At 34.6% G+C, this 22,836-nt stretch overlaps 1 protein-coding gene across 6 annotated transcripts in view; it reads left to right on the top strand.

Annotated features, from left to right (window-relative positions):
* LOC143240769 (uncharacterized) overlaps nt 1-18,720 on the top strand; it is an 80,856-nt gene extending 62,136 nt beyond the window's left edge. For 3 of the 6 annotated variants that reach the window (XM_076483774.1, XM_076483772.1, XM_076483769.1), the window contains 6 exons: nt 141-724; nt 1,111-1,903; nt 8,171-9,261; nt 9,721-9,792; nt 10,878-10,952; nt 11,121-18,720. In XM_076483774.1, the coding sequence (XP_076339889.1) occupies nt 141-724; nt 1,111-1,903; nt 8,171-9,261; nt 9,721-9,792; nt 10,878-10,952; nt 11,121-11,213 (2,708 nt within the window). In that variant the 3' untranslated portion in view covers nt 11,214-18,720. The remainder of the gene's footprint in view (nt 1-140; nt 725-1,110; nt 1,904-8,170; nt 9,262-9,720; nt 9,793-10,877; nt 10,953-11,120) is intronic. The other 3 variants (XM_076483773.1, XM_076483770.1, XM_076483771.1) reach the window with 2 other exon arrangements.
* The last annotated feature ends 4,116 nt before the right edge of the window (nt 18,721-22,836 follow it).

The following is a 22,836-nucleotide window of genomic DNA, read 5'->3' as shown; positions in this document are numbered from 1 at the left end:
GCTAAGCCATTCTGCCAGCTTGTCCACAGAAAAATATGTAAAAAAAAATTGTATTTCACTTCTAAAACCATTTGATTTTCTTTTCTTTTTTCTTTTGTTTTGTTTTTTGTAATGATATCACCACTAAATTTTCTGTTTAGAATCCAAAGGAAATGCTTTGTCCAGTACACTGTCATCAGACTCACCATGTATCAGTGTTGATAAATCCTCTCCATCCCAAGGAGTAACCCAGCTACATAGTAACTGTGAAGTCACAGATTCACCCAGTCTGCAGGTTTCTTATGGTGCTGGTTTCCTCAAGAATAGAAGTGTATCGTCCACATGGTTCAAGAGAGAAGAAACTGTGGATTGTGAACAGGGTTATAGCAGTGATCACGAAGTGTACCTTTTGCATAGAGAACAGCTGGAACCTCATATTGCACCACATGATGGGTACTTTAGTGATTGGGAGAGTGAAGTGGGAAGAGAAATTTCTCATGGCAAGTTGCATGCACCTCTTTGTACCTGTGTATCTAGATCTTCTCATGAAGATCCATTTACATCAAGAATTCTGACAACAGTTACAAATTACCAAGTACCATCTTTCCATGATCAATTACAGGGATCTGCACTTATGTGGGATAAAAATTCTGAGGCTTTTGACTACATTGATAATGGATCTGAAAATGAAGAACAGCATCACCAAATTAATGAGAGAGACCAGCATTTGAGATCTTCTGTTCCTGTGAGCATATTTTCTTTTATGAGATTTATAATATATTTAAAATAAAAAGCAAGTAGTTTTCATTTATGTATAATTAATCTTAAGTCATACACTATTAAATGGGAATATAACCTTGGCTATAGGTGGATGTTGTAACCAAACATAAAGTATATACATGTAGGATGAATGTACAATGTTAAAGATCATATAATAATTTGTTTATATACACACACTTATTCTCAGGTAGTCAACCAACCTGTATTTGGTTGATCAGAACTATCAGAATTCTTAAGTTTTGTGTGAACATAAGTGAACAGTGTAATCAAAAACTCACAAAACATTGTTACAGCACTTTTTGTTTTTGTTAATTTTCCCATTGAAATGAATGTGTAATTTAATCATTTCAGAATCTTCAACATCCAAGTTATAATGAGCTTGAAGATGTAGTATATAGCCCTGAGACACAGAACCAATCTGGTTCAAGTTTACCTCATGGATCCACTAGAGGTTCCCTGCAACCCCATGATGTAACCTTGCAGTACAACCCAAGACAATCTCTGTCTTCTAGTATCATCCCAAAGAGGCCCATTAGAGTTTCTCCACCCACAATAAGATTTCCTCACTCAAATAAGGTCACTGATGAGAAATTGCCACAAGTTGTACTTTCATCACAAATTTCTCTTCTCAGGCCCCAAGGTCAATCAAGTCCATCCACAAGACCTGGATTACCACAACTCATGTCAAATCAACCACCTGGATTTTCTGTAGTTAGGGGTCCTCCTCTTACTTACTCAGGCTATCCTACTGAAGTAGCTTTAAGGTTTCCAAATACTGCAAGTAGTTTGCAGGATTCACAGATGAATGTTCCTCAGTCAAATGTCCTGCCTTTAGATGTGTGCTATCAACCATTTACTGCATTCCATCATCATACAAGACCACCATATTCTCATTGGCACTTACCTCCTTACTCTTCTGATAGCTGTTATTCTCAAAAAAGACAGTCACCTACCTTTGTTCAGTCTCACAGTTCAGGATTTCATCCTCATTCACCCACTCCATCTTGTACCACACCATTGTCCATGCAGGAAGCATTGTCCCATTTCAGTACATCAGACGTAGGATCTCACACAGGTAGTGATCAACTAGAGAAAACCAGAAGATATCAGGCACCTATCTCAAACTACAGAACTTCTCATGAAGGTATATATTAAGACATCTTAAGTTCTGTGTGATACCTTACCCTAAGTAGGAACATTTTCTACTGTAGAAGATAGTCACATACTGAAAGAATATTAATTTCAAATTATACTTGCCTTCACTGACACTTATAACTATTACTCAACCCCAGGTTTTCTTCCTTTGCCCATCTAAGCATTGGTCAGATTTTTGTCTTGCTTGCTCCATTCTTTTATACCCCACTAAATTGCCCATGGTGATATTTGTCTCATGACTCACTCCATCTACATCAATGTGCTTTCTGTCCTAGTACTGTATGTAAGCACTTCATTCAAATAATGTTATCATTTTTTCTCAGTAGTGTTTAGACATTGATTTCTGTAAAGAAGCTCTATGATAGTTAACATATTTGGATGCAATTTTCATATTGCTTAGTTGATACCTGATCAATAACATTTTATCAAATCTTAAAAAATTCCATTTATTTCTACACATCATTTTCAGGCATGAATTCCTGTGTTACTGTTTCCAGCACAGAGGTTAATTATACCTTCCTTTTCCACTTGTGTCATCTGGTACCTCTCAGGAGTGTAGGGGGGGTCACTCTCAGTTTAGACTGTCTATGATCTATTTATTATGAGAATGAGACACATTCAATCCAGGGGATTCTAAGGCTGCTTTTTCTAATGGTTCTGGACATTCTCTCAGTTTAGGCTGTCCATGATTCTGGGCATTCTGGAGAGAAGTAAAGAATTTAGACTCATTTTTTACAGTGCCATTGTTTACTAGATGGGCTTCTCACAAGGTCATATTAAATCAGCCATCTTCTGCTCCTTTTATTTAGATATTCAGTTGGATTTATCAGATCCTGAGGCTTTTTCCAGTTGCTTTTGAGTTTACTTCTTCCTTGGTGGCAAATACTTAGTTTTTACTACTTTGCCTAATGTTGCTGTTCAGGTAGGGAGGTTCACTGGTCAGATATGTAAAGGGATAGCTATGCCTTGTCTTCCACATTTTTCAGAACAGCATGCTTTGGCTTACCACTGCCAGCAGTATGTATATTTAGATTTCCCAAAACTTGATCCACTTATTCATCATCCTCAAGAAGAGTGGGGGATTTGCATCTGATTATCATTTTTACTCATCTCAACCAATTCTTAAACCCTCTCAGGTTCATATTGGAGTCCTTTCTCAACCTACATTGGCATTTGCATCACCTTCTGGATGACCAGATTTGATGTTGCCAATGCCTATCTTCACATTCCTATAGCAGAGTCATCCTACGATTATCCATGTTTTATACACAAGGGTCAGAATCTGCAGTTCCCTTTGGCCAAGCATCTGTACCATGTGTCTTCTACAGGGTCATATGAGGTTTTTCTTGTCACCTTCATTCTTTGAGCTTGTGCACACACCATTATGTGGATGACTTATTTTTCTCGCCATCTCATCAGTTGGCAGAATGGCACACCTATATCCTCCTTTCAGAAGCTATCAAAGCTGGCTTTATTATTGTAGTTGAGGAATTTATTCTTATTCTGACTCAATACATTGTCTGTGTGGGTGTCTTTTTTAATATACATGTAATCAGGATCAGTCAACTTCCATCTAGCTGTATGCTATGGAATGGGCATTCAGGATTTTACATCTCTTCCTGCACAGATGGTTCTCTCTCTTTTGCATGTTCCTCGAATCTCAATTCCTTTGGGATGAGCACACATGCGATCTCTTCAGTGGTTACTGCACAACCAATTGATCATCAACTGCAATCCACTCAGTCACCCATTCTCCCTATTCAGGAGCAATGTCTTAGATTTCAAATGGTGGTTTGATCCTAGCAACACTACAATAGGTGTTCTTATATCTTCCCCTTATCTCGAGATTCATCTCTTCACAGATGTTTCAGTTCAGGGGTTGGTTGCATATATCAATGGTCAGGAATTTTTAAGGTTTATGTATGGATGAAGAATGTCCCTACCTCATCAGTATTTTAGAATTTCTTCCTGTTTAACAAGCAGTGGCTCTATTGAAAGGAAAACTGTCATAACTCATTCCGACAATTTTATTGTGGTATCTTACATTTACCATCAAGAAATCTTGCATTCTCAAGATCTCTGTTTTTGAACTTTGGATATTCTCCATGGGCTTACTCCCATGATATCAGTTTCCTAACTTGCCATATTACAGGGGTGAGCAGATCATCTGCCATGGCCCAATCAAATTTTCCAGACTGAATGAATGTACATTGCAAGGTTTTTCAGTGGATTTGCTGTGAGTTTGGAACTCAAATGATCAATGCATTTGCCCTTCATTGGAACTCTCATTTACAGATGTTTTGGTCCCCAATGCTTCATCCTCAGGCTTTGGCAACAGATGCATTCAGTCAAGACTGAACTGGATTGTGACACCTCTATGCCTCTCCCCAGTTCATCTCTTACCCAGAATTCTTGCTGTGGTTTAATCTATTCTTTGTTGAGTGCTGTCAGTATCTTCAAGAATGTGTACCTCTGCTATTTCCTCTTTAGCCATCTCTGTTGAGGTAACCTCAATCTGATATTCTACACTAAATCATTCCATAGCATGGAAGTCATGTAGTCCTTTGCATGGCATTGGAGATTGACTTCTAAATTTGCCTTGTATTTGTCTGAGTTTCTCCATATATCTCTAATGGCCATTTATCAATGGAAATGGCATGCTAATTACCAGTGGTATTTCACAAGAAAATTTAACCTACTTCACTCAAATGAGCCAACCATAATCTCATTTTTTTGACAAAAGTCTAACTCTGCCTACTATCACCTTATATAAAGCTCCTTTATCAACTACTTTTTAATATTTTAAACATTGGAAATTATTTGAATCCTCAGTGCTATTCAGACTTCTCAAATCCTCTCACATTCTTCATCCTCAAAAGCCTTTTCAAATCTCTAACTGAGATATCAAGGTGTTATTGCATGCTTTGTCTCAACATCTATTCGAGCCTTTAGTTTCATGTACTATGTATCACCTTTCCTTGAAGTTTTTCTTACTACTGGCCTGTAGATGTTGTAGGTTGGAGCTATATGCACTGAATGTGCATAGGACTTTTACTTTACTTATATTATAGGTTCTTCCTATGAAACTCTGGTAGCCAAGGAAGAGGATAAATCCTTCCCATCAATTTATTTGCGAGCTATTTCTTATACCTCTACAATGTCTTGGATCCTGATTGTTGTGATGTCCCATCAGGGCCCTGAGGTGTTATGTGGCTCACACTAACTACTTTTGAGGTGCTAGAAATCAACTTTTTATTCATTGGGATCTTTCAGTTTCCAACAATTTATTCCATATTACCCAAATGTGGTGGGTTCACAAATTGATCAGTATTGCTTATTCTGGTCTGTCTCTACAGGTGAGGAAAATTCTATGAGTCACCACTCATCAGATTCATTACAGTTGTATGTCTTTAGCTGTCCTGTTGAATTACCTGTTGGAGGTCATTATACAGGCTGGTATGTGGACTTTTCCCAATATGTTTTCTCTCACATTATTTACATGATCTGGCAGTTTCTTCTTCTGAGGGCTTTTGACTATTGCTTTGGCCATTTTGACCACATCTAGTAGTTTCTAAGTAGGGGTGAGTATGTTTTTACTCCTCTCATCCCCCCTTTTTCTTTCTTTTTTTTTTTTTTCCTTCTTCAGTGGGTCCCACTCTGTGGTGAGTGTTGTCCTGGCAAGTGTGCTTTTGTCAGTACAATTCTGCACTAGCAACCACATTTTCACTATACTCGCTATCACTTTCAACAAGCTCTGTAGAAATGAGATGTTCCATAAGAACACCTAGGAGCTTATCATGTGGTGTTATCACATTATGCTGGACTGCTACTCATGAACTATCCTAAGTAAAGCTAAAGTGGGCCCTGCCTATTTCTTCTAATCATTGGATTGAATAAATTGGTGTTGGTTTTCCTTTAAACAACTTTAGGGAACTTGGTTAACCAGTTGCACTGTTCCTCAGGACTCCTCAAATTCTAGTAGTGGAGCTAGGGAGTTCTTATCATACCCAGTTTCTAATCCATGGGATGGTGGAAAGAGACATTTGTTGAGAGTATTCAAATCAATTTCCTTCACGTTTGAAGAAGGGGATGTTTTTTCCATATGTTGGAGTAGCAATAGGTTACACAGGAGTCTGTTTGAAATACCAGTCCAGATTCATTGCTTGGTTATCTGGTAGGGGTGTGTATGTCTCTTCTTTTTGATCAATGTCAATTCAGTATATTGTTCATGGAAGGAGGTCTACTGTTTCCTCATAATTCTGAACACAGAATCATCTCATCCTGAATCTCTAGATTGAGCACAATTTATTCCATCTCCTTCCCATAATTCCAGGGAAAGGTGTAAAGCTACTTGCCCACTTGGTTTGGAAGTGAGAATGAATGTTCATAATTATATAACAGATGACCGGTCGAGTAAGACATACACGATCCTGTCATTCTGAGCCTGGGAGTTTGCCTTTTGAGCTTCTTCAGGTGGAGGAGAATGTTTCTCCACTTCAGTATTGTTTACTTTCTAGTCATGATTTTGATGGTTCAGAACACATTACTCTATATCTACAGGTTGGGATTCATTCATTCATATGTGTGTGTATATATATATATTAGCTTGTTATAACTTAAAAAAAAAAAAAAGGCTGAAACAAAAATAAACAAAAAATGTTGCACTAATTGAAAAAATCCCAGGGTATAAACTATAATGTGGGATTATAAAATATACCCTAGGTTTTGGAGGTGACTGTGGAAGTAGGACCTACATTGCAGTGGGGACACACCATATGTTAGTCTTAACCTCAATTTGGCAGTCTCGATAAGAAATAAATGAATAGCAGTAGATATACAAATTAGGAGAGCAAGATGTGGGTGCTCAAGCAGACAGTTGTGGAAAGATGACTGCTCTTCAAATTAAAGAAGAATAATTAATTGAAATAAAAATTATAAAATAAGGTACTATCCTTTGGGGGTAAGTAAGTAAGTTGAAAACCAACCTCTTGAAATTAGTATTCCAGACCCCAATATGATGGAACAGCATTAACTGATAGCACAGAAGACAAATTGTAGTAGTTTATATCCTGGGATATTTTCAAATAGTGAAGTGTTTTTTTGTTTCAACTTGTTTTTAAGTTATAATAAACTAATATAATTAGTCAGATATTTGAATTTGCTGTTTTTAATGCAGTTCATCCTTGTGATTTTGTTTACTTTATCAAAATGTGTACATTTTCACTAAAATATATATGTGCACGCATACAGACAACATTGCAGTCCAATTGCCCTAGTCACCAATGTGAGATATAAGGCCCCTTAATTCTAACCCTAAGTAGTGGAACCTTGGCTATCTTGTAGGGACTGGCCTATAGTGATGAAAACTTATGTACCATTCCATCATTTATACAGGAATTGAGGTCAACATGAGGGATGTATTTGTTCTGAATGTAGTGCACTAGGGTGTCAATCTTCTGTTGACACACCCATGATCTATGTAGATGCTGAGATGCTTTCTGCTTGGATATTGCCCTCATCAGCCCCTTCACCTTCTCAGTTTGGATTCTAGCTATAAGTAGCAGCAGAAGTAAATATGTTTTGAAAACATTTTCCTAAACTGAAAGTGTATTTCCAATAATACTTACCTCTGCTGACATTCACTTGCCCTTCTTCCCCACTAAGAGTCAGGGCTAGAGACCAGAATGGTGTCAGTCTCGAAACAGCGATAATCTTATCTGAAAGAAGTACCTATATACAGTACCAGGATAGAGGGTGTATTAATGTAGGTAAGGAGTGTGTTAACACATGTATAGCCAAGGGCAACTGAGTGAGGTGTAAAATAATGGAGCAAGCAAGAAAAATTCTTACCAAATTTCAGGTGAGCAAAGGAAGGAAACCTGGAGTGTGGGTGATATCTATAAGTACTAGCAGAGGTAAGTATTAAAAGAAAATGTTAACTTTTCTTACTGTTCCATTCTTAATAATAGTTTAGTTTAAAAGATGTAATTCTTTAATTTGTTATATATTTATTTTAAACCTTGAGGGTAAATTCAGTTTTGTTTGTTACAGAAATGTTTAGTAGTGGAAGCAGTTTGTTACTCTTTCATAGCTTTAACAAACTGCAGAAAGGTGTTTATCCTGGTCAAATGAAAAGTAATGGAGTTTCAGGTTATTTACAACTTTAGATGAATCAATATAGCAATTTTTACTAAACTGTTCACTGTAGAACATCTTACAAAATAAAGATGTAATTAATATTATATTGCATTTCCAGGAAACAGTCCCACTTTTGAAACTAAACCTCAGTTAAGTTGTTCAGAAACTTACCAACATGTGTCACAAGTCATACCAGCACACCCAGATCAAAAGCTTCAGTGGTACAATCCAGCTGGAGCAGCTAGCCAACCTTTTGCTTTTCCAAAAGAGTTTTTATCTCCTGGTAGTAGTGGCAGCTGGGCAAGTGCAGAGTCATCCATTGGAAATCAGCAAAACAGGCTAGACAGTTGTGGTTTAGTAGCTGAAAGGACAAATCCAACACCAGTAAATGTTGTGGAATACTACCAGTCATGCTCTTCTGTAAATTCTTTATGTCCATCTAATGGTAGTGATAGACCAGTCAGTGTTCACTCGTCCCTATCTCACAACTCTTCTCGACTATCATCTTTTTTTAGCATGAACTCTTCCTCTCCAGACAGATCTACAAAACAACTGCTTGAGCCACCCAGTGGAAACTCAAGTCAGTATTATATTAATGGATTAGATATGTGTGGAAACACTGCATCAGATGCTCAAGAACCTCCTAAAAATTTAACACCATATCCAAAGGAAAAATTGTATAATGAGGACAAATTACCATCGTCAGATCCTCCTCCATTATCTCCAAAACTTTCTTTTCAAACAGCTAGTTTATTACATGGAAAAGTTATGGAAAGTCAATTACCAGCTCCAACGTTAAGGTCATTACCTACTAGTGCTATAGAATATGGTCAGTCTGTGAAAAAACATCAGTCTGATCACTTGTTAGACAGTGAACAAATAACCGAGAGGTTTTATGATATTAATTTTACTCCAGTTTTGTCAGTCCCTTTCTCAGAGAGTGAAAACAACGAAGACAAAGCTCACACTTCACATTCTGTACAAGTGAACATGGTTGTGGCAGAGGACAAATCTGTTTCACCGTGCCCAAGCAGTGGAGCCCGAAATGTGAACTCTATTGTTGGTTTAGAAACTCTGTTGTCTCCTACTGGTTCTGCAGGCAGTTTCTGTGATAACCATAAAAACAAGCACAATGAAAAACAGTCTTATCCAAAACAACAGAACAAGCCCATTACCTGGATCTTTGATACTCACAGGAACCTACAAGTGGTATGTTCATGATATTAGATTACACCTTCATTCATTAACTCATAATGTGAATATACTTTATGTAGTTCTGGTGTATATATGTCATGACTACACCTTTGTTTTTTATTTACAACCAGTCAAGTAATATATAGCATTGGATACATGCAATACATTGTTAGGTATGTAGTAGAAGGTGTTTATAACAGGACAGACAGTTAAAATTCTATATTGTTTGGTATATAATAGAAGTAAGGTATTTATAACAGGACAGATAGTACATCTCTGTATATTAGAGGTAATGTGGTAATAACAAGACAGTTTTTTATTATGAAATCTCCTGTTTCTCCTTTAATGACATTTAAAAGTACAATACATTCAAACTATAATGAAGTAAGTAACAGGTTTATTAGGGCTATTGTAACTAATGAAACCCTTTATTTTACTTTTCCTTATTTTCGGTATCCTGTGACAATAACTAAGAACTCTGATTTAGGCTTCAGTATTTCGGGTGATGTAGGAACTCTTCAAAACCTCGACAAACTTCAAGACACGGTTAGTAGGAGAAAGCTTTTGATTTCATAAAATAAAACTCAATAGGTTTGGTTAACCTGTAGTATGTGCACATTTGATGTTTATGGTGTGTTACATATGTAATGATATAAATTCATAAAGTAAGAGTTCAAAAAAATTTTGAATGTGAATTAACAAACTCCGTGAGATGGGTTTTGATACCATGACTCATATGGTAAGGGTTAATACAACTTAATTCTAAAATTTGTGACTTAACCTAACTATATAATTATATGTGTTTCAGTAAAAAAAGAAACTCGAAGAGCAGCTGCATACCCAGGCAGATTGAAGTTACACAGTATTGTAACAGTCATGCAGTTCATGTAATTAATGTTTTGTGGATGTGAAAGAAAATAACCATATTTTTGGAGTTTTGTAGCTAGTAAGAAGAAAATAGTTCCTAAACCAAAATTTTTTATATTTGTAACTTTTAGTTTCATTAACTTGTTTGTGGCAGTTTGAAATATCTTGGGTTAGTTCCTTCATATTTGGCAGTAAGCTGTAAGTTTGGTTTTGAGTATGTCATCTTGTGTTTTGTGGTAAGATGAAAGTTTGGATTTGAGGGAGCCATCCTATGTGTTTTGGTAAACTGAAAGTTTGCTTTTGAGCCATTTTGTATGGTTTGGTGAACTGAACGTTTAGTTTGAGGGAGTCATATTGTGTGTTTTGTGGTAAGCTGAAAGTGTGGTTTTGAGTGGTTAGCTTATGTTTGGTGGTAAATAGTGTTTTAAAACTAACAGTTTTCATATTTTCAGGTCGCATGTTATTATGCAAGAGATTTCTTGTACCATATTCTTCATAGTTTTAAGAGTAACGTATTGTTTGATACAATGGGTCAAAATTTTTATAATTGGGTTAATGCTGTTTTTAGACTCATTAGCGTGCAACTTCTAAATATAACAGAAACTTCTGGTTTGTGTTTAATTGTGTTGGTTTCTTTAACGCAAGAAACATTAAATTTCTGCACCTCCTCCTGTCAACTGAAAACAAATATGCTGTTCTGATACAAAAATACTTAGGTTTGTAATTTCTGTAGATTTCTGTACTTTGCTATCTTTGATTCGTAGGGTATCTATGTATCTCATGTTGAAGATAATCGGCTAGCCAGTACAGCCCTAAGACCAGGAGATAAGATCAGTCAGGTGTCTTTCTAATATTTGCTAGTTTTATAGTATTAGACAGTTTGTATGTTTTTCCATACATCTACAGGTTGTTAAGCTGTGTAAAATAATGTATTTTAAGTAAGTGACTAATAAAAAGTGACATTTCTGTAGCTATGATTTTGTTTAATAAAATAAATTGTACTGCAGGTGGATGACATCAATCTAACAAACCTAAGTGGTGAACAAGCTAGTGCTGTGCTGCAGGGACCTGATGATTTTGCAGGAGTAACAAGATGCTGAATGGAGATCAGGAAGGGTCATCTCATTTAACCAATCAGTTAAAAGTAAAACTGATTGGTTTAATTAACCAGAGCAGAGGAAAGCATTTTTAGTTTGTTGATTATATGTTTATATTTAATATACTTGTATAAAATTACAAGTAGTTGTACAATAAAAAATTTCTCAGACTATAATGAATAGTTGTTAAACTGTCTGGGAAATATTTTTAGAAATTTGCAGCTAATACTAAAGCATTTTTGTTTGGTTGTTATTATGAAAAAAGTAATATACACACACACACACACACACAAAATATTGTTTTGTAGAAAGGAAAAACTGAACCTTTTATGTTTTTAGTGTTATGGTAATTTCTCTTGTTGACATAATGCAATAATTGTTACAAAATATATTATGTTTTTTGGTACTGTGAGTACATGAAACATGCTTAGTATGTATGTAAATAGATATATATAGCAATGTTTGGCCATTTATGTACAGTGTTTAAAATGTGTTGTTACACTTTTAACTGTTGGCTTTCAGAAGGTCACATGTATAGTCAGTGTTTTAGTTAATGCTGGTTTGTTTTAGTCAACTTGGATTTGCTTGTTAGTGATTTTGAAGGCAGGTCATAAACAGGAATTGTTTAAAAGTCAGATACAGGGTTTTCTTTAGGTTATGACTGTGGGTGAGACTGGAAATAAGGTACTCAGTTTTTAGGATTCAAGTAGTGACACTCAAATGGACAGTCAGATATATAATTCTTGATGACAAGAAACTCACTTGAAATAAAAATGCATCTCAGAATTGCTGGTATGGGTATTAACACTTTTATTGAGATACATTCAGATATATAATTGTTTAGAAGCAGTTATAAAAACTGATTGAATGCTGCATTATTATTTCAGTTCTTTTCATTTATTCCCTCGCATATGTATGCCTTTGACTTCATGTGAGTTTTCAACAGTTTGTTAATTGCATTCTTTTCTTTCTGGACTGGACTAGGTTGAATCTAGTGATTAGCATGTTAATATGAGGGGGTCCACAATTCACTTTCTCTTTGGGAAAAATTGCATCTGATACTCTGGGGCCATGGGTACACTTTAAAATAGACATTCAAATCCTATTATGTGATTAAGAGTTGGTAGTCAGTGCTGTTCACCAGCTGTCTTTCCTCTAGTCTTCAAGTTCAGAAGTTAGGAATGAATATGTTGAGATAGCCCTTGTTAAGCTTTATACAAATATCTGAAACAAGCAACCGTCATTATGGAATTATATCACACAATCTGAAATTCTACCTAGTCATTCTGTAATTTAAATTTGTTGCAGATATAAAAAAACCACATGATATTTTTATTTCAGTGAAATAAAATATTTCAGTCAGAAAGAAAACTGAAATTGTGCAGTTCATTTTTTCAGAGTTGTTTATGGCTTCTTCCTTTAAGCCTTTTTCTACTACTCTTACTTGGCCAGTACTGACATTTGATTTAATAGTTTTTTTTGTGAACAGGATTTGCTGAATATCAAACTGATATTCTCAGTGAAATTGGCTTAGAATTCACTTTCATTAAATAATGTGTAGCAATTAGTACCAGGTGATAGTAAAAATAAATCTTCATCTGATCCATATTAGCCCACCATAGCCAGTTAGTTAAGGCACTTAACTCACAATTTGAAGTTTGTGGGTTTGAATCCTAAGCCCACCAAATATACTCACTTTTTTAGCCATGGGGAAATTCTAATGTAAAGATAAATTTCACTATTTGTTGGTAAAAAAGTAGTCCAAGAGTTGGTGTGGATGATCAAAACTATCTGCCTTCCCTCTAGTCCTACACTACTAAATAAGGGTTGGCCAGCACATATAGCCGTCGTGTAGCTTTGTACAAAATTCACACCAAATTAAACTGATTCATGTTTCATGATCACAACAATTTTTGGGTTGCCTTGATGTCACATTTCTTTGTCTATTATGAGAGTACATGGAGAAGATAATATCAGTTGAAAACATAGTGGATTACTTCAGAAGATACTAGTGAGAGATACAAAATGATTTAAAAAAACTCTGACCTGATGGTTATTGTTACCAGTATTTAACTTTTATACAGTTCCTGGTTAGGGCATTTTCTTCAAATGAAATTGTTAAACAGTGTTTGGAATTCTGTATTTATGGAATTAAAAGGATTTCTACTCAAGTTTCTTTTTTATATAAAAACTCAACCGAGTTAGTATAGGTGGGAAATAAATGTTTAAAAACAGTTTACTCACCACTTGAGAAAAACAGAAATAATAAAACATAAACTGTACATACCAAGTAATGATTGATCAATCTTTATAGAACAACTACTGTTGATAAATTAAGTGAAGTTTCAAATATAAGAAAAAATGCAGTCAACATCTACAACAAAAAATATGAGATCAGTTCTGTAGTGGCCTTCTGATTACAATAAGCATTTTATTAGACAATCATTAATACCTTGTTGTCAGTTTCTATGATGTTATGTATTTATTTTTAGTACAAGTAACACCAGTGCAAGTAACTGACTAAAGAAAGTAAGCCAGCCATAAGTTGTCAAACACTAGGTTTGGGAGTTCAGTCTGAAGTAAGAAGAATAAACCATCAAGTTCTGTTGTTCTGTATACACAAGTTTTGTAAATTATTTGCTTATTCAGCTGTGTGTTAAAAATTAGGTTTAGCTATATGATTTTTTTGGTATGTTGTAATAATCAAAAGCCAATTCTCAAACCAAGAAAGGGTGGCTCAAAGACCAATGAAATAAGAAGAGTTTAAGAAATGTGTAATTATAAATTTGTTTGTTCTAATGAAGGACCCAGTTTGAAAACGATATTTAGGTCTAATGGGTTTTCTGTGATCAACATTACTTCGTGTTTGTTTAGGGTCACTGTTTTTGTCCTGTTTCTCTACTTCTCTAACTTTCTCTTCATGGTCAAGAAGAATAGCCAGGGAAGGATATTTTTGATGAAGAATGTATTTGCTCAAAGCTGATACCACAACCCATGTTTTCTTTAATATGCATGTGTGCCTGTATGTAAACACTGCCACTATGTAACTAAAACAAAGAAGCACATCCATAGTGTAACGTGTTTCCTAGTTTCTTCCAGGACTTTTCCAGCTTGTGAAACACAAAATCATGAATTTTACCTGAAGAATTTCAAAATTATTTTCTGTTGATTTTCTGATGAGAAAGAAGAAAAAATCTTTTGAAAGGTCTATCTAACAATCTCATAATTAATCTCAACTGTTTTCCTGCACATTCACATTTCAAACAGTTCATATTCTAAATTGTGCATGTAAAGGTAACTAAATAAATGATATCCTATCGTTAGTCCTCTGATTTGTTTGTAGAATTGGTCTTCGCTTCGTATTTAAACTGTGTGCTATTTAAGCACTATTTTGTGAGGTTGATTACATGTTCTATTTCAGGATTGACTCTTTGTTTTTAAACAGTATAATACTTACGTTGAAAAACAATAATCTTTTTGGTTAAGTCTGAAGTTTTTGATTCTGTTGACAAAGTCTAGGGAGTTTTTGAAAGAATGTGTGTTGGTTTCAAGTAGAGGGTTTAATTTCTTGACTAAGTATTTAGTGACAATTTGTAATAGTGAAGCTATACATGATATTGTAAGGAATGTTATCACTGTAGAGGATATAAAAATGGTGGGGATAAGGAAAAGTGTTTTTAATCAGTGAGGATAGGACAGTCTTCAACTAATTGTATGTGTGCAAGGGTGAATTTTATCACATTTGAATAAGGTATACGATCTGTCATTTAGTGAAGTGTTGATACCTGCTTTATAATGTGATTTATCTACTTCTTTGTTAGCTCCCATTATGTATATATTCTTGGATTTTGGTTCTTTTATGGAATTGGTTTTTATTAAGGCTGCATTTTAATTTTATGGCCTTGTATGTTGTGAGTCTATAGTACATGTTTATTCTCATTTTTTTCCTGCTTTATTAAGAGACATGTTTAGAGATTTTACTTTAGATTATGTAGTAGCAACGATTTGTTCAACAGGTACATTTTTAGATTTAACAAAATGTGATTGTTACTTAAATCATTCACTAGAGATGTTTATAACTGAAGGGGAAAGATAAACGAGTTGGAATATTTTCTGTTAGCTTCTTGAGTTTCTTGTTTTGTTAGTCCTTTTCTATTCTGAAATGTAGGTTGATCTAAATCAGCTGTAGTAGTCCAAAGTATTCTGGTTAGTTGGTAGAGTTGTATTTCTAACATGGAGAAATTTCTTCAGACATCTTTTATGGTGGTACATAAAATTACAAATTTGGTTTTTTTCGTGACATTTTCAACCCGACTGGAAGTTGTAGAGCACTTCAGTTGAATGAAAATGGGGATTGACTTTGAATGTTTAATGCGAACCATAAATGTTCCAAGTTATCTCTGTTTTATTCTAAGCTGACATTAATTCCATCTTGCTTAATCCTTCATAATGTTATATAAACTGTGTGTATAGCTTGGTGGGGATCATACCTGAAGAAGACAAACCTAAGTTCTGTAGTATGTTCCACTATGAATAAAAAAAATGTTTCCTTATGCATATAAATTATTGTGTGCCCACCTGTTAATTTTCCACACTATACCAGTCATTTTAAAATTCTACATATGTAATTCTTGTATAATCTTTGATTGAAACTAGGGATATGTTAGTATCCAAAAAAAAAAAAAAGGAATTATTGGTGGAAGAAATAATTAACCAACAGTTATTGTTTAGGTTTAGTGTCTTCTGAAGTCTTGTACATTGCACAATATTTGCTGGCCTTTCCTTCTGCCTACTTGTTTTCAAACCAGTTTCTTACACCATCAAATATATTTCCCTGTTGTCTCATATTTCATGAATTGAAAATTGATGCTAACGTTAGATTTGTAAGAAATATAAATTTTTAAATGTCACATGCCAATTATCTTTACGTCCAAAGTTTTTGAAGTGAAATGTTTCGGTGTTGCAGGATTAGTATCCTTATGTCCAACGTTTTTGAAGTGGAATGTTTCAATGTTACAGGATCAGTATCCTTATCTCCATAGTTTTTGAAGTGAAACTTACAGTGTTGCAGTATCAGTACCTTGTGTCCAAAGTTTATGAAGTGAAACTTTCAGTGTTGCAGGATCAGTGTCCTTATGTCCAAAGTTTTTTTTTAATTCAAATGCTTCTTTTTGACATGCTTGCTATCCTTACGTCCACAACTTTTGTTGCTGATTTTATTGGATTGAATTACTGGTATCAAAACAGTTTTTGAAACTTACAAAATAACAGATTTACTCTTGTTGTATCTTTGTAACTTTTAAAGTTACCATATGGAAAATCCTAAGTTTTGTTGTAAGACAATACATATTAAGTATTTGAAATGTTCTAAAATCTTTACTCTGAAGATTGCCTTTAGTTTCTGTTTAGTCAAATTTCAGTCTGTTATGGTATATAGGGATTTTGGAATGTGACTGACTAGATTGTTGTCACAGTTATGCCTTGTTGTGGTCAACCATAACTTCTTTTATCTGTAATCAAAAATCAGTTTTCATTTTACTGGAACTTTCATGCCATTAAAATATTAAACAAGACAGGTTTGGTTTGGTCTAGTAGTTAGAATGTTGTAAACTTGAATACAAGGGCTTATCAGACAAAAGGTATCCAAAGACTAATGATGGATGCTCTGGACTAACTGCCGTCCATCTAGTCTGTCAGTACAAAATTAGGGATGGCCATTGATAGATAATTCTGTGTGATATTGTGAAAATTCTAAAACAGCTTGTTGTAAAGTCATCTTAAAATCCATGCTTCATTAGTTTAATGAAGATTGAAGTTAACCAACTATGTGTAAGAAAGGATGTTAGTGATTTCTTTTCTTTTTTGTGATGAACTTATAAAGGGTAAGTTTCAAAGTTTGTTAGAAATAATTAATCTCTGTTAGCTCTGCATTGTGAATCAGTTTATTCTTTCTCCAGAAAAATAAATTGATTTCCTTTGATGGATTGTTTAGACAGATTATTCATGTTCGATAAAATGGAGCCATAATCTACTCTTGTGTTTTTACAACAGGTAGTTGCTGTCCAAGTTTATGGTGTTGTGCTTATATGGACTTTATACAACACCTCTTAACCACTTGTTTGTACATAATAATCACTAGGTTTGTATGAAAAATGTTTGTTATTAGTAATGTTTTTTTTTTGTCTGTACAGTTTGTTTTTATCCAACAACTGCACATGATGAAGTGTTTTTCATTGACCTACTGCATAGAAAACAAAGAACTGTTGTGTTCATAATTCATTTGTTTTCGGTTTGCCACTGAACTTTGCAAGGTTCGGTTTTATGGACCTCATGATTAATTTTGAAGAAGATGTCATATGAAGAATGTTTGTTGTTAGTAATGTTTTTTTTTGTCTGTACAGTTTGCTTGTCTGTATCTTGTTTAGTAACTCTTCTTTATAGTGTTTCGGTTTCCAATTTTTTTTCGGTTTTGGATATTTGTATGAAAGCTCATCTTAATGATTTCATTCAAATCTTCAAAAGGTTTTTACTTGTTATTTTAATTTTTCAGAAATTTTCTGAAACTCCAGAAAACTGTATTTGTTAGATAATTCTGTTTTTTACTCTTTGGAAAGGTACACCACCAGCAAAGTAAAGAAAAAAAGATGTCTTTTTGTCTTCATATAGTATGAAACAAATTCCTTAAGAAAACAGTACTTATAACCATAAAATAAATTCAACCTATCATTAAAGTTATTTAAAGTACCAACTAAATAAAGGTATAAACATTTTGCCACTCTATTTGTAGAGAGAAATAAAGGGGATTAATATAATCTTATATCATCTCCTTGTGTACTTCAAGGTAGCTTCACAAGTACTGTTGCCAGAGTTATGGCTATAGTTAAGCTTCTGTCATCTTTTATCTCCAGATACACCAATATTGGGACTACATGATTACTGTAGTTTCACATAATAAATGAGGTTAATAGTTTTGATTACTAATGTTATAATTATTAAAACCATAATCTTCTATTATTATTTTTACGTTTTGACCAGTGAATTCTACAACTGGGTGTTATGTCAGACTTTTTTTTATGTTTCCCTCAAAAAGTGTTTTGTGCAATTACCAGAATTTGAACGCTGAACCTGTGATCTTGAATACAGGCACTCTAACCACTTGGCTATCAGGAAGACACGTAAGATTACTATGGTGTAAACTTAGTCTTACGTTTAGTGAGCTTTCATTACCTTTTAATTGTAGATATACAATAATAGTGTTGGAATTAATTGGTGATTCCAACTAACATAGATACCAATAAAGGAAAATCACTCAATTAATTAGTTGTTTTGTTTTTCCTGCTTGTAGAGGAGGGGGTGTTTGAAGTTGCTTTGACACTGAAAGTAAATTTTGAAAGTATTATTGGTATGTACCAAAAGCCAGATGCAAATATTGATTATCTGTACTTCTAATGTTTCAAACACCACCTGGAGTGTAAAACGTTAATAAATATTACAAAACGTGTACCCCGGATCTTTCATTTGTTCGACTTGTGCTCCGTAGTTTATTCTGTTAACAGTAAAACAACATAACCAATTATGTATGACAAGTCAATATAAATACAGAAGGCATCATCACAGTGAAAGGTTGAACATAGAGCTAAAATTATCTGAAGATTGCAAATTTTGAAAGTATTATTGGTATGTACCAAAAGCCAGGTGCCAATGTTGATTATCTGTACTTTTAATGTTTGAAACACCACCTGGAGTGTAAAACGTTAATAAATATTACAAAACGTGTACCCCAGACGTTCCACGTGTTTGACTCGTGCTATGTAGTTTATTCTGTTAACGGTAAAACAACATAACCAATTATGTATGATACGTCAATATAAATACAGAAGGCACCATCATAGTGAAGGATTGAACATAGAGCTAAAATTATCTGAAGATTGTATTTATGTGGTTCCTAAGTTTCTAATTGTTCTTCATTAGTTATTTTTATACCATGTTAAACACTTAAACAGAATAACCTTTTCAAACGTTTACATTGTCTATCTCCATACGTTAACTTCAGAACCATTTGGTGATTTTTTAATGAACATATTATATCTTAGTGAAGAGGTACTCCTGAGCAGGATGTTTGTTGGTGGCAAGTTTGAACTCTGTCTGTAATAAAAGAATATTGCCCATTTTCAAAGTGAATTAATGACACTAAACAGTTATTTGTTGTTCAACAATATTTCTATAGGTGTAATATGCTGTTTACAGATATCACACTTCCTGTGATTTTTTTTTTATTTTGATACAAACTTACAGCATTAATTAATATGTGCAGTCACTGCAATGTAAGCTGTATACTATATATATGAAATGTGTAAAAAAACCAACAACAAACATATTTCATGCTATATTATAGGACTAACGTCTGAAGACGGCTTTATCTTTACAGTAACTATTCAACTAGGTTTATTGTCATTATAAGATTATCAAATTAGTAAATAGTTGGCGTAATTTAGAAACTGGTGTAGACTGGAAAGCTGTGATTCTACATTGTAGAATCTACAACAACAAAAATGCGATTTTTTTAAGAGACTACCCACGTCATTTTATTACAGTGATTTTTAGATTTTCTATTGACATGAAACATTAATATGATCTATCTTTGTTTCTTAATTCCACGCTGTGTTGTATTCAGGTGCTTACTTAAAAAAAAAAAAAAAAAACTCGTAGCAAAATATTTTTTTTGAAATGTTCTGAGAAAAGTTTGTTTGTTTTTGAATTTCGCACAAAGCTACTCGAGGGCTATCTGTGCTAGCCGTCCCTAATTTAGCAGTGTAAGACTAGAGGGAAGGCAGCTAGTCATCACCATCCACCGCCAACTCTTGGGCTACTCTTTTACCAACGAATAGTGGGATTGACCGTCACATTATACGCCCCCACGGCTGGGAGGGCGAGCTTGTTTAGTGCGACGCGGGCGCGAACCCGCGACCCTCGGATTACGAGTCGCACGCCTTACGCGCTTGGCCATTTCTAAGAAAAACAAACCAACTTAGTAGCACGTAATGTAATAAAAGTAGTAGGAGTTACTGTAATGAATGAAACACCTGTCGCATCTGGCCTGTTGGTTTACACACTGAAAAAGTTAAAAGATATTATTGAAGACACTTTCAACTGTACTGTTGTTATAAGTTGAAGGAATTGCTTAACTTATTCCTTTAAGAATAACTGCATAGGTGGCGGGGGTTCCTTATTGGTTGCTTTCACTCTGGTTAGCACTTCTAAATAAATGATGGTTATGCCTACTTGAACTCACCATGAAGTGCAGAAGTAGAGCTATATGCCAAAACATTTGAATTAGACTGGTAAATAAAGTCAAAATACATGAATCAGAAAAGAAAAACAATGTAGTGAGGGAGAGGAGGAAACCAGGGGTATAAATTTAAAAAAATATATTGTAAAAAATGAAAATGCTATGTAAATATAAACCTCAACCACTTTTGTAATTATGGATTATTTATTCATTCTATCTCTTTGGGAAGTCAACATACCTTTGTAAATTAATCAGGAAGGTTAAGGCAGTCGGCTCTTAATCGCGGGTTCAAATCCTCTTCACATCAAATATTCTCGCCATTTCAGCCGTGGGAACGTTATAATATGCGGTCAATCCCACTATTCGTTAATAAAAGAGTAACTCAAGAGTTGGCAGTGGGTGGTGATGACTATAGTGGTCAATCCCACTATTCGTTAATAAAAGAGTAACTCAAGAGTTGGCAGTGGGTGGTGGTGACTATCTGCCTTCTCTATAATCTTACACTGCTCCCCGTCGCGCTAAACATGCTCGCCTTTTCAGTGGTGGGGGCGTTATAATGTCACGGTCAATCCCACTATTCGTTGGTAAAAGAGTAGCCTAAGAGTTGGCGGTAGGTGGTGATGACTAGCTACCTTCCCTCTAGTCTTACACTACTAAATTAGGGACGGCTCTAATGGCAACCAAAAACACTTCCAAAAAAATGAATATATGAATTGTCAGGTCATCCCTTAAGTAATGTCCAATTTTAGGTTCAGAAAAAGAGAAAGGATTTCAAACGCTGTCAATGTTATTTAATCAATAATGTATGTTCCGTTATTATTAATTACTTCTTACCAAAGATTCACAAGCTTCTGAATGCCGCTTCTATAAAATTCTTGAGATTTGGAGGAAAATAATGTAGAGAAGGTAGTTTTGACATCTTCATGTGTTCCAAGCTCTTTTTCATCAAGATAATTCTGCAAACTTCGGAATAGGTGATAATCAGATGGGGCGAAGTCTGAAGAATAAAGAGGATATGGAAGTATTTCCCAGTGTAGTTCTTCAACCTTTGCAGATGTGATCATTGCTGTATTGAGCAATGCATTGTCCTGGTACAACACAACACCTTTACGACTGATCAAAGCAGATCTCTTTTCTTTCAAACGTTCTAACTGTTGACAATAGCAGCAGCAACTCAAAGTGGATCACTCTAACAGTTTCTTACAAAACGCTTAATAAGAATTTCCTAGGGTAGAGGTCTATTTTAGGCTGAGCTTTAGCCAGTTTACCTGCACTAAACCATTGTCTGCGGCGCTTAACATTTTATAATATATATATTTTTTGAGCTCCAGTCACTAGCCTGTCCAAAAAAGGTGAGTCATGTTCGCGTGAGTGCGGAGAAGTGAAAATGTCCACTCTTGCTCGAAGGTAGTCTTCTGTCAAATCATGGGGGACCAGTATTCCAAGCTGTTACAGATGACAGTGAACTGTTCAATAGGTTGAATTAAACTTCTGTGCTAGTTCTTGGACTGTTACAACACAATCTTCATCAAATGCAGCCAGCAGCAAGTCATCATTAAATTCAACAGGATGACTTGAACGTAGCGCATCACTTAAGCTGTAGTCACCTGATCTGAACTTCTGAAACCACCTTTGACATTTTTTTTTATTGAGAAATTCCACACCATAAACAATTTAAATGTTTCGTGTAGTTTCTGCTGCACTATTGCCTTTTATAAACTCATAAAACATTATATGCCTAATGTGCTCCTCAGACACATTCATTTAATGATCTGATAAAATGGAGTAGGGGTAGTTTCTTTTATTTGTCTGAACTTTTTATACACGTCCAACTACACATTTTAATCATTAAAGCCTTCTACAAAGACAGAAATGACGATGCACTTTCTGTATTAAATTTTCGGATATTATTTATGGGATGACCTGATACGTAAACAACAACATTTTAGACAAACTAAGTAAAATGGCTGTTTATTTTAAGCCCAGTTGTAATTTTAAAATATCTGGCCTTGGAACAATACTTGTTAAATTTACAATTACAAAACATGACAAATAAAACATAAAGTTGAAACTGTATGAATGGTTTGAGTTATTTTTAGCTCAAAGCTACAAAATGAATTATATCTGCCTCTGCCCATCATTGTACGATATCCGCAAAGTTATCGTTGACCTAGCGGGCGTGAATGGGCATAATTTGACAAACGCTTTAACCTTGAGAACAAGTATGTTTTAATTAATGCTGGTAAATCAGTGATGTCGAGAAAATCCACTTGTAAAGAAAAATATATATGTAAAAACGGCTCGTTTGGGTTGAGAAAATTTTTACGTAGAGGAGCG

This window comes from Tachypleus tridentatus, chromosome 13 (genome assembly GCF_004210375.1).
Source record: "Tachypleus tridentatus isolate NWPU-2018 chromosome 13, ASM421037v1, whole genome shotgun sequence".
In the NCBI taxonomy this organism is placed as follows: domain Eukaryota; kingdom Metazoa; phylum Arthropoda; class Merostomata; order Xiphosura; family Limulidae; genus Tachypleus; species Tachypleus tridentatus.
This window is presented reverse-complemented; position numbering and strand designations above follow the sequence as displayed.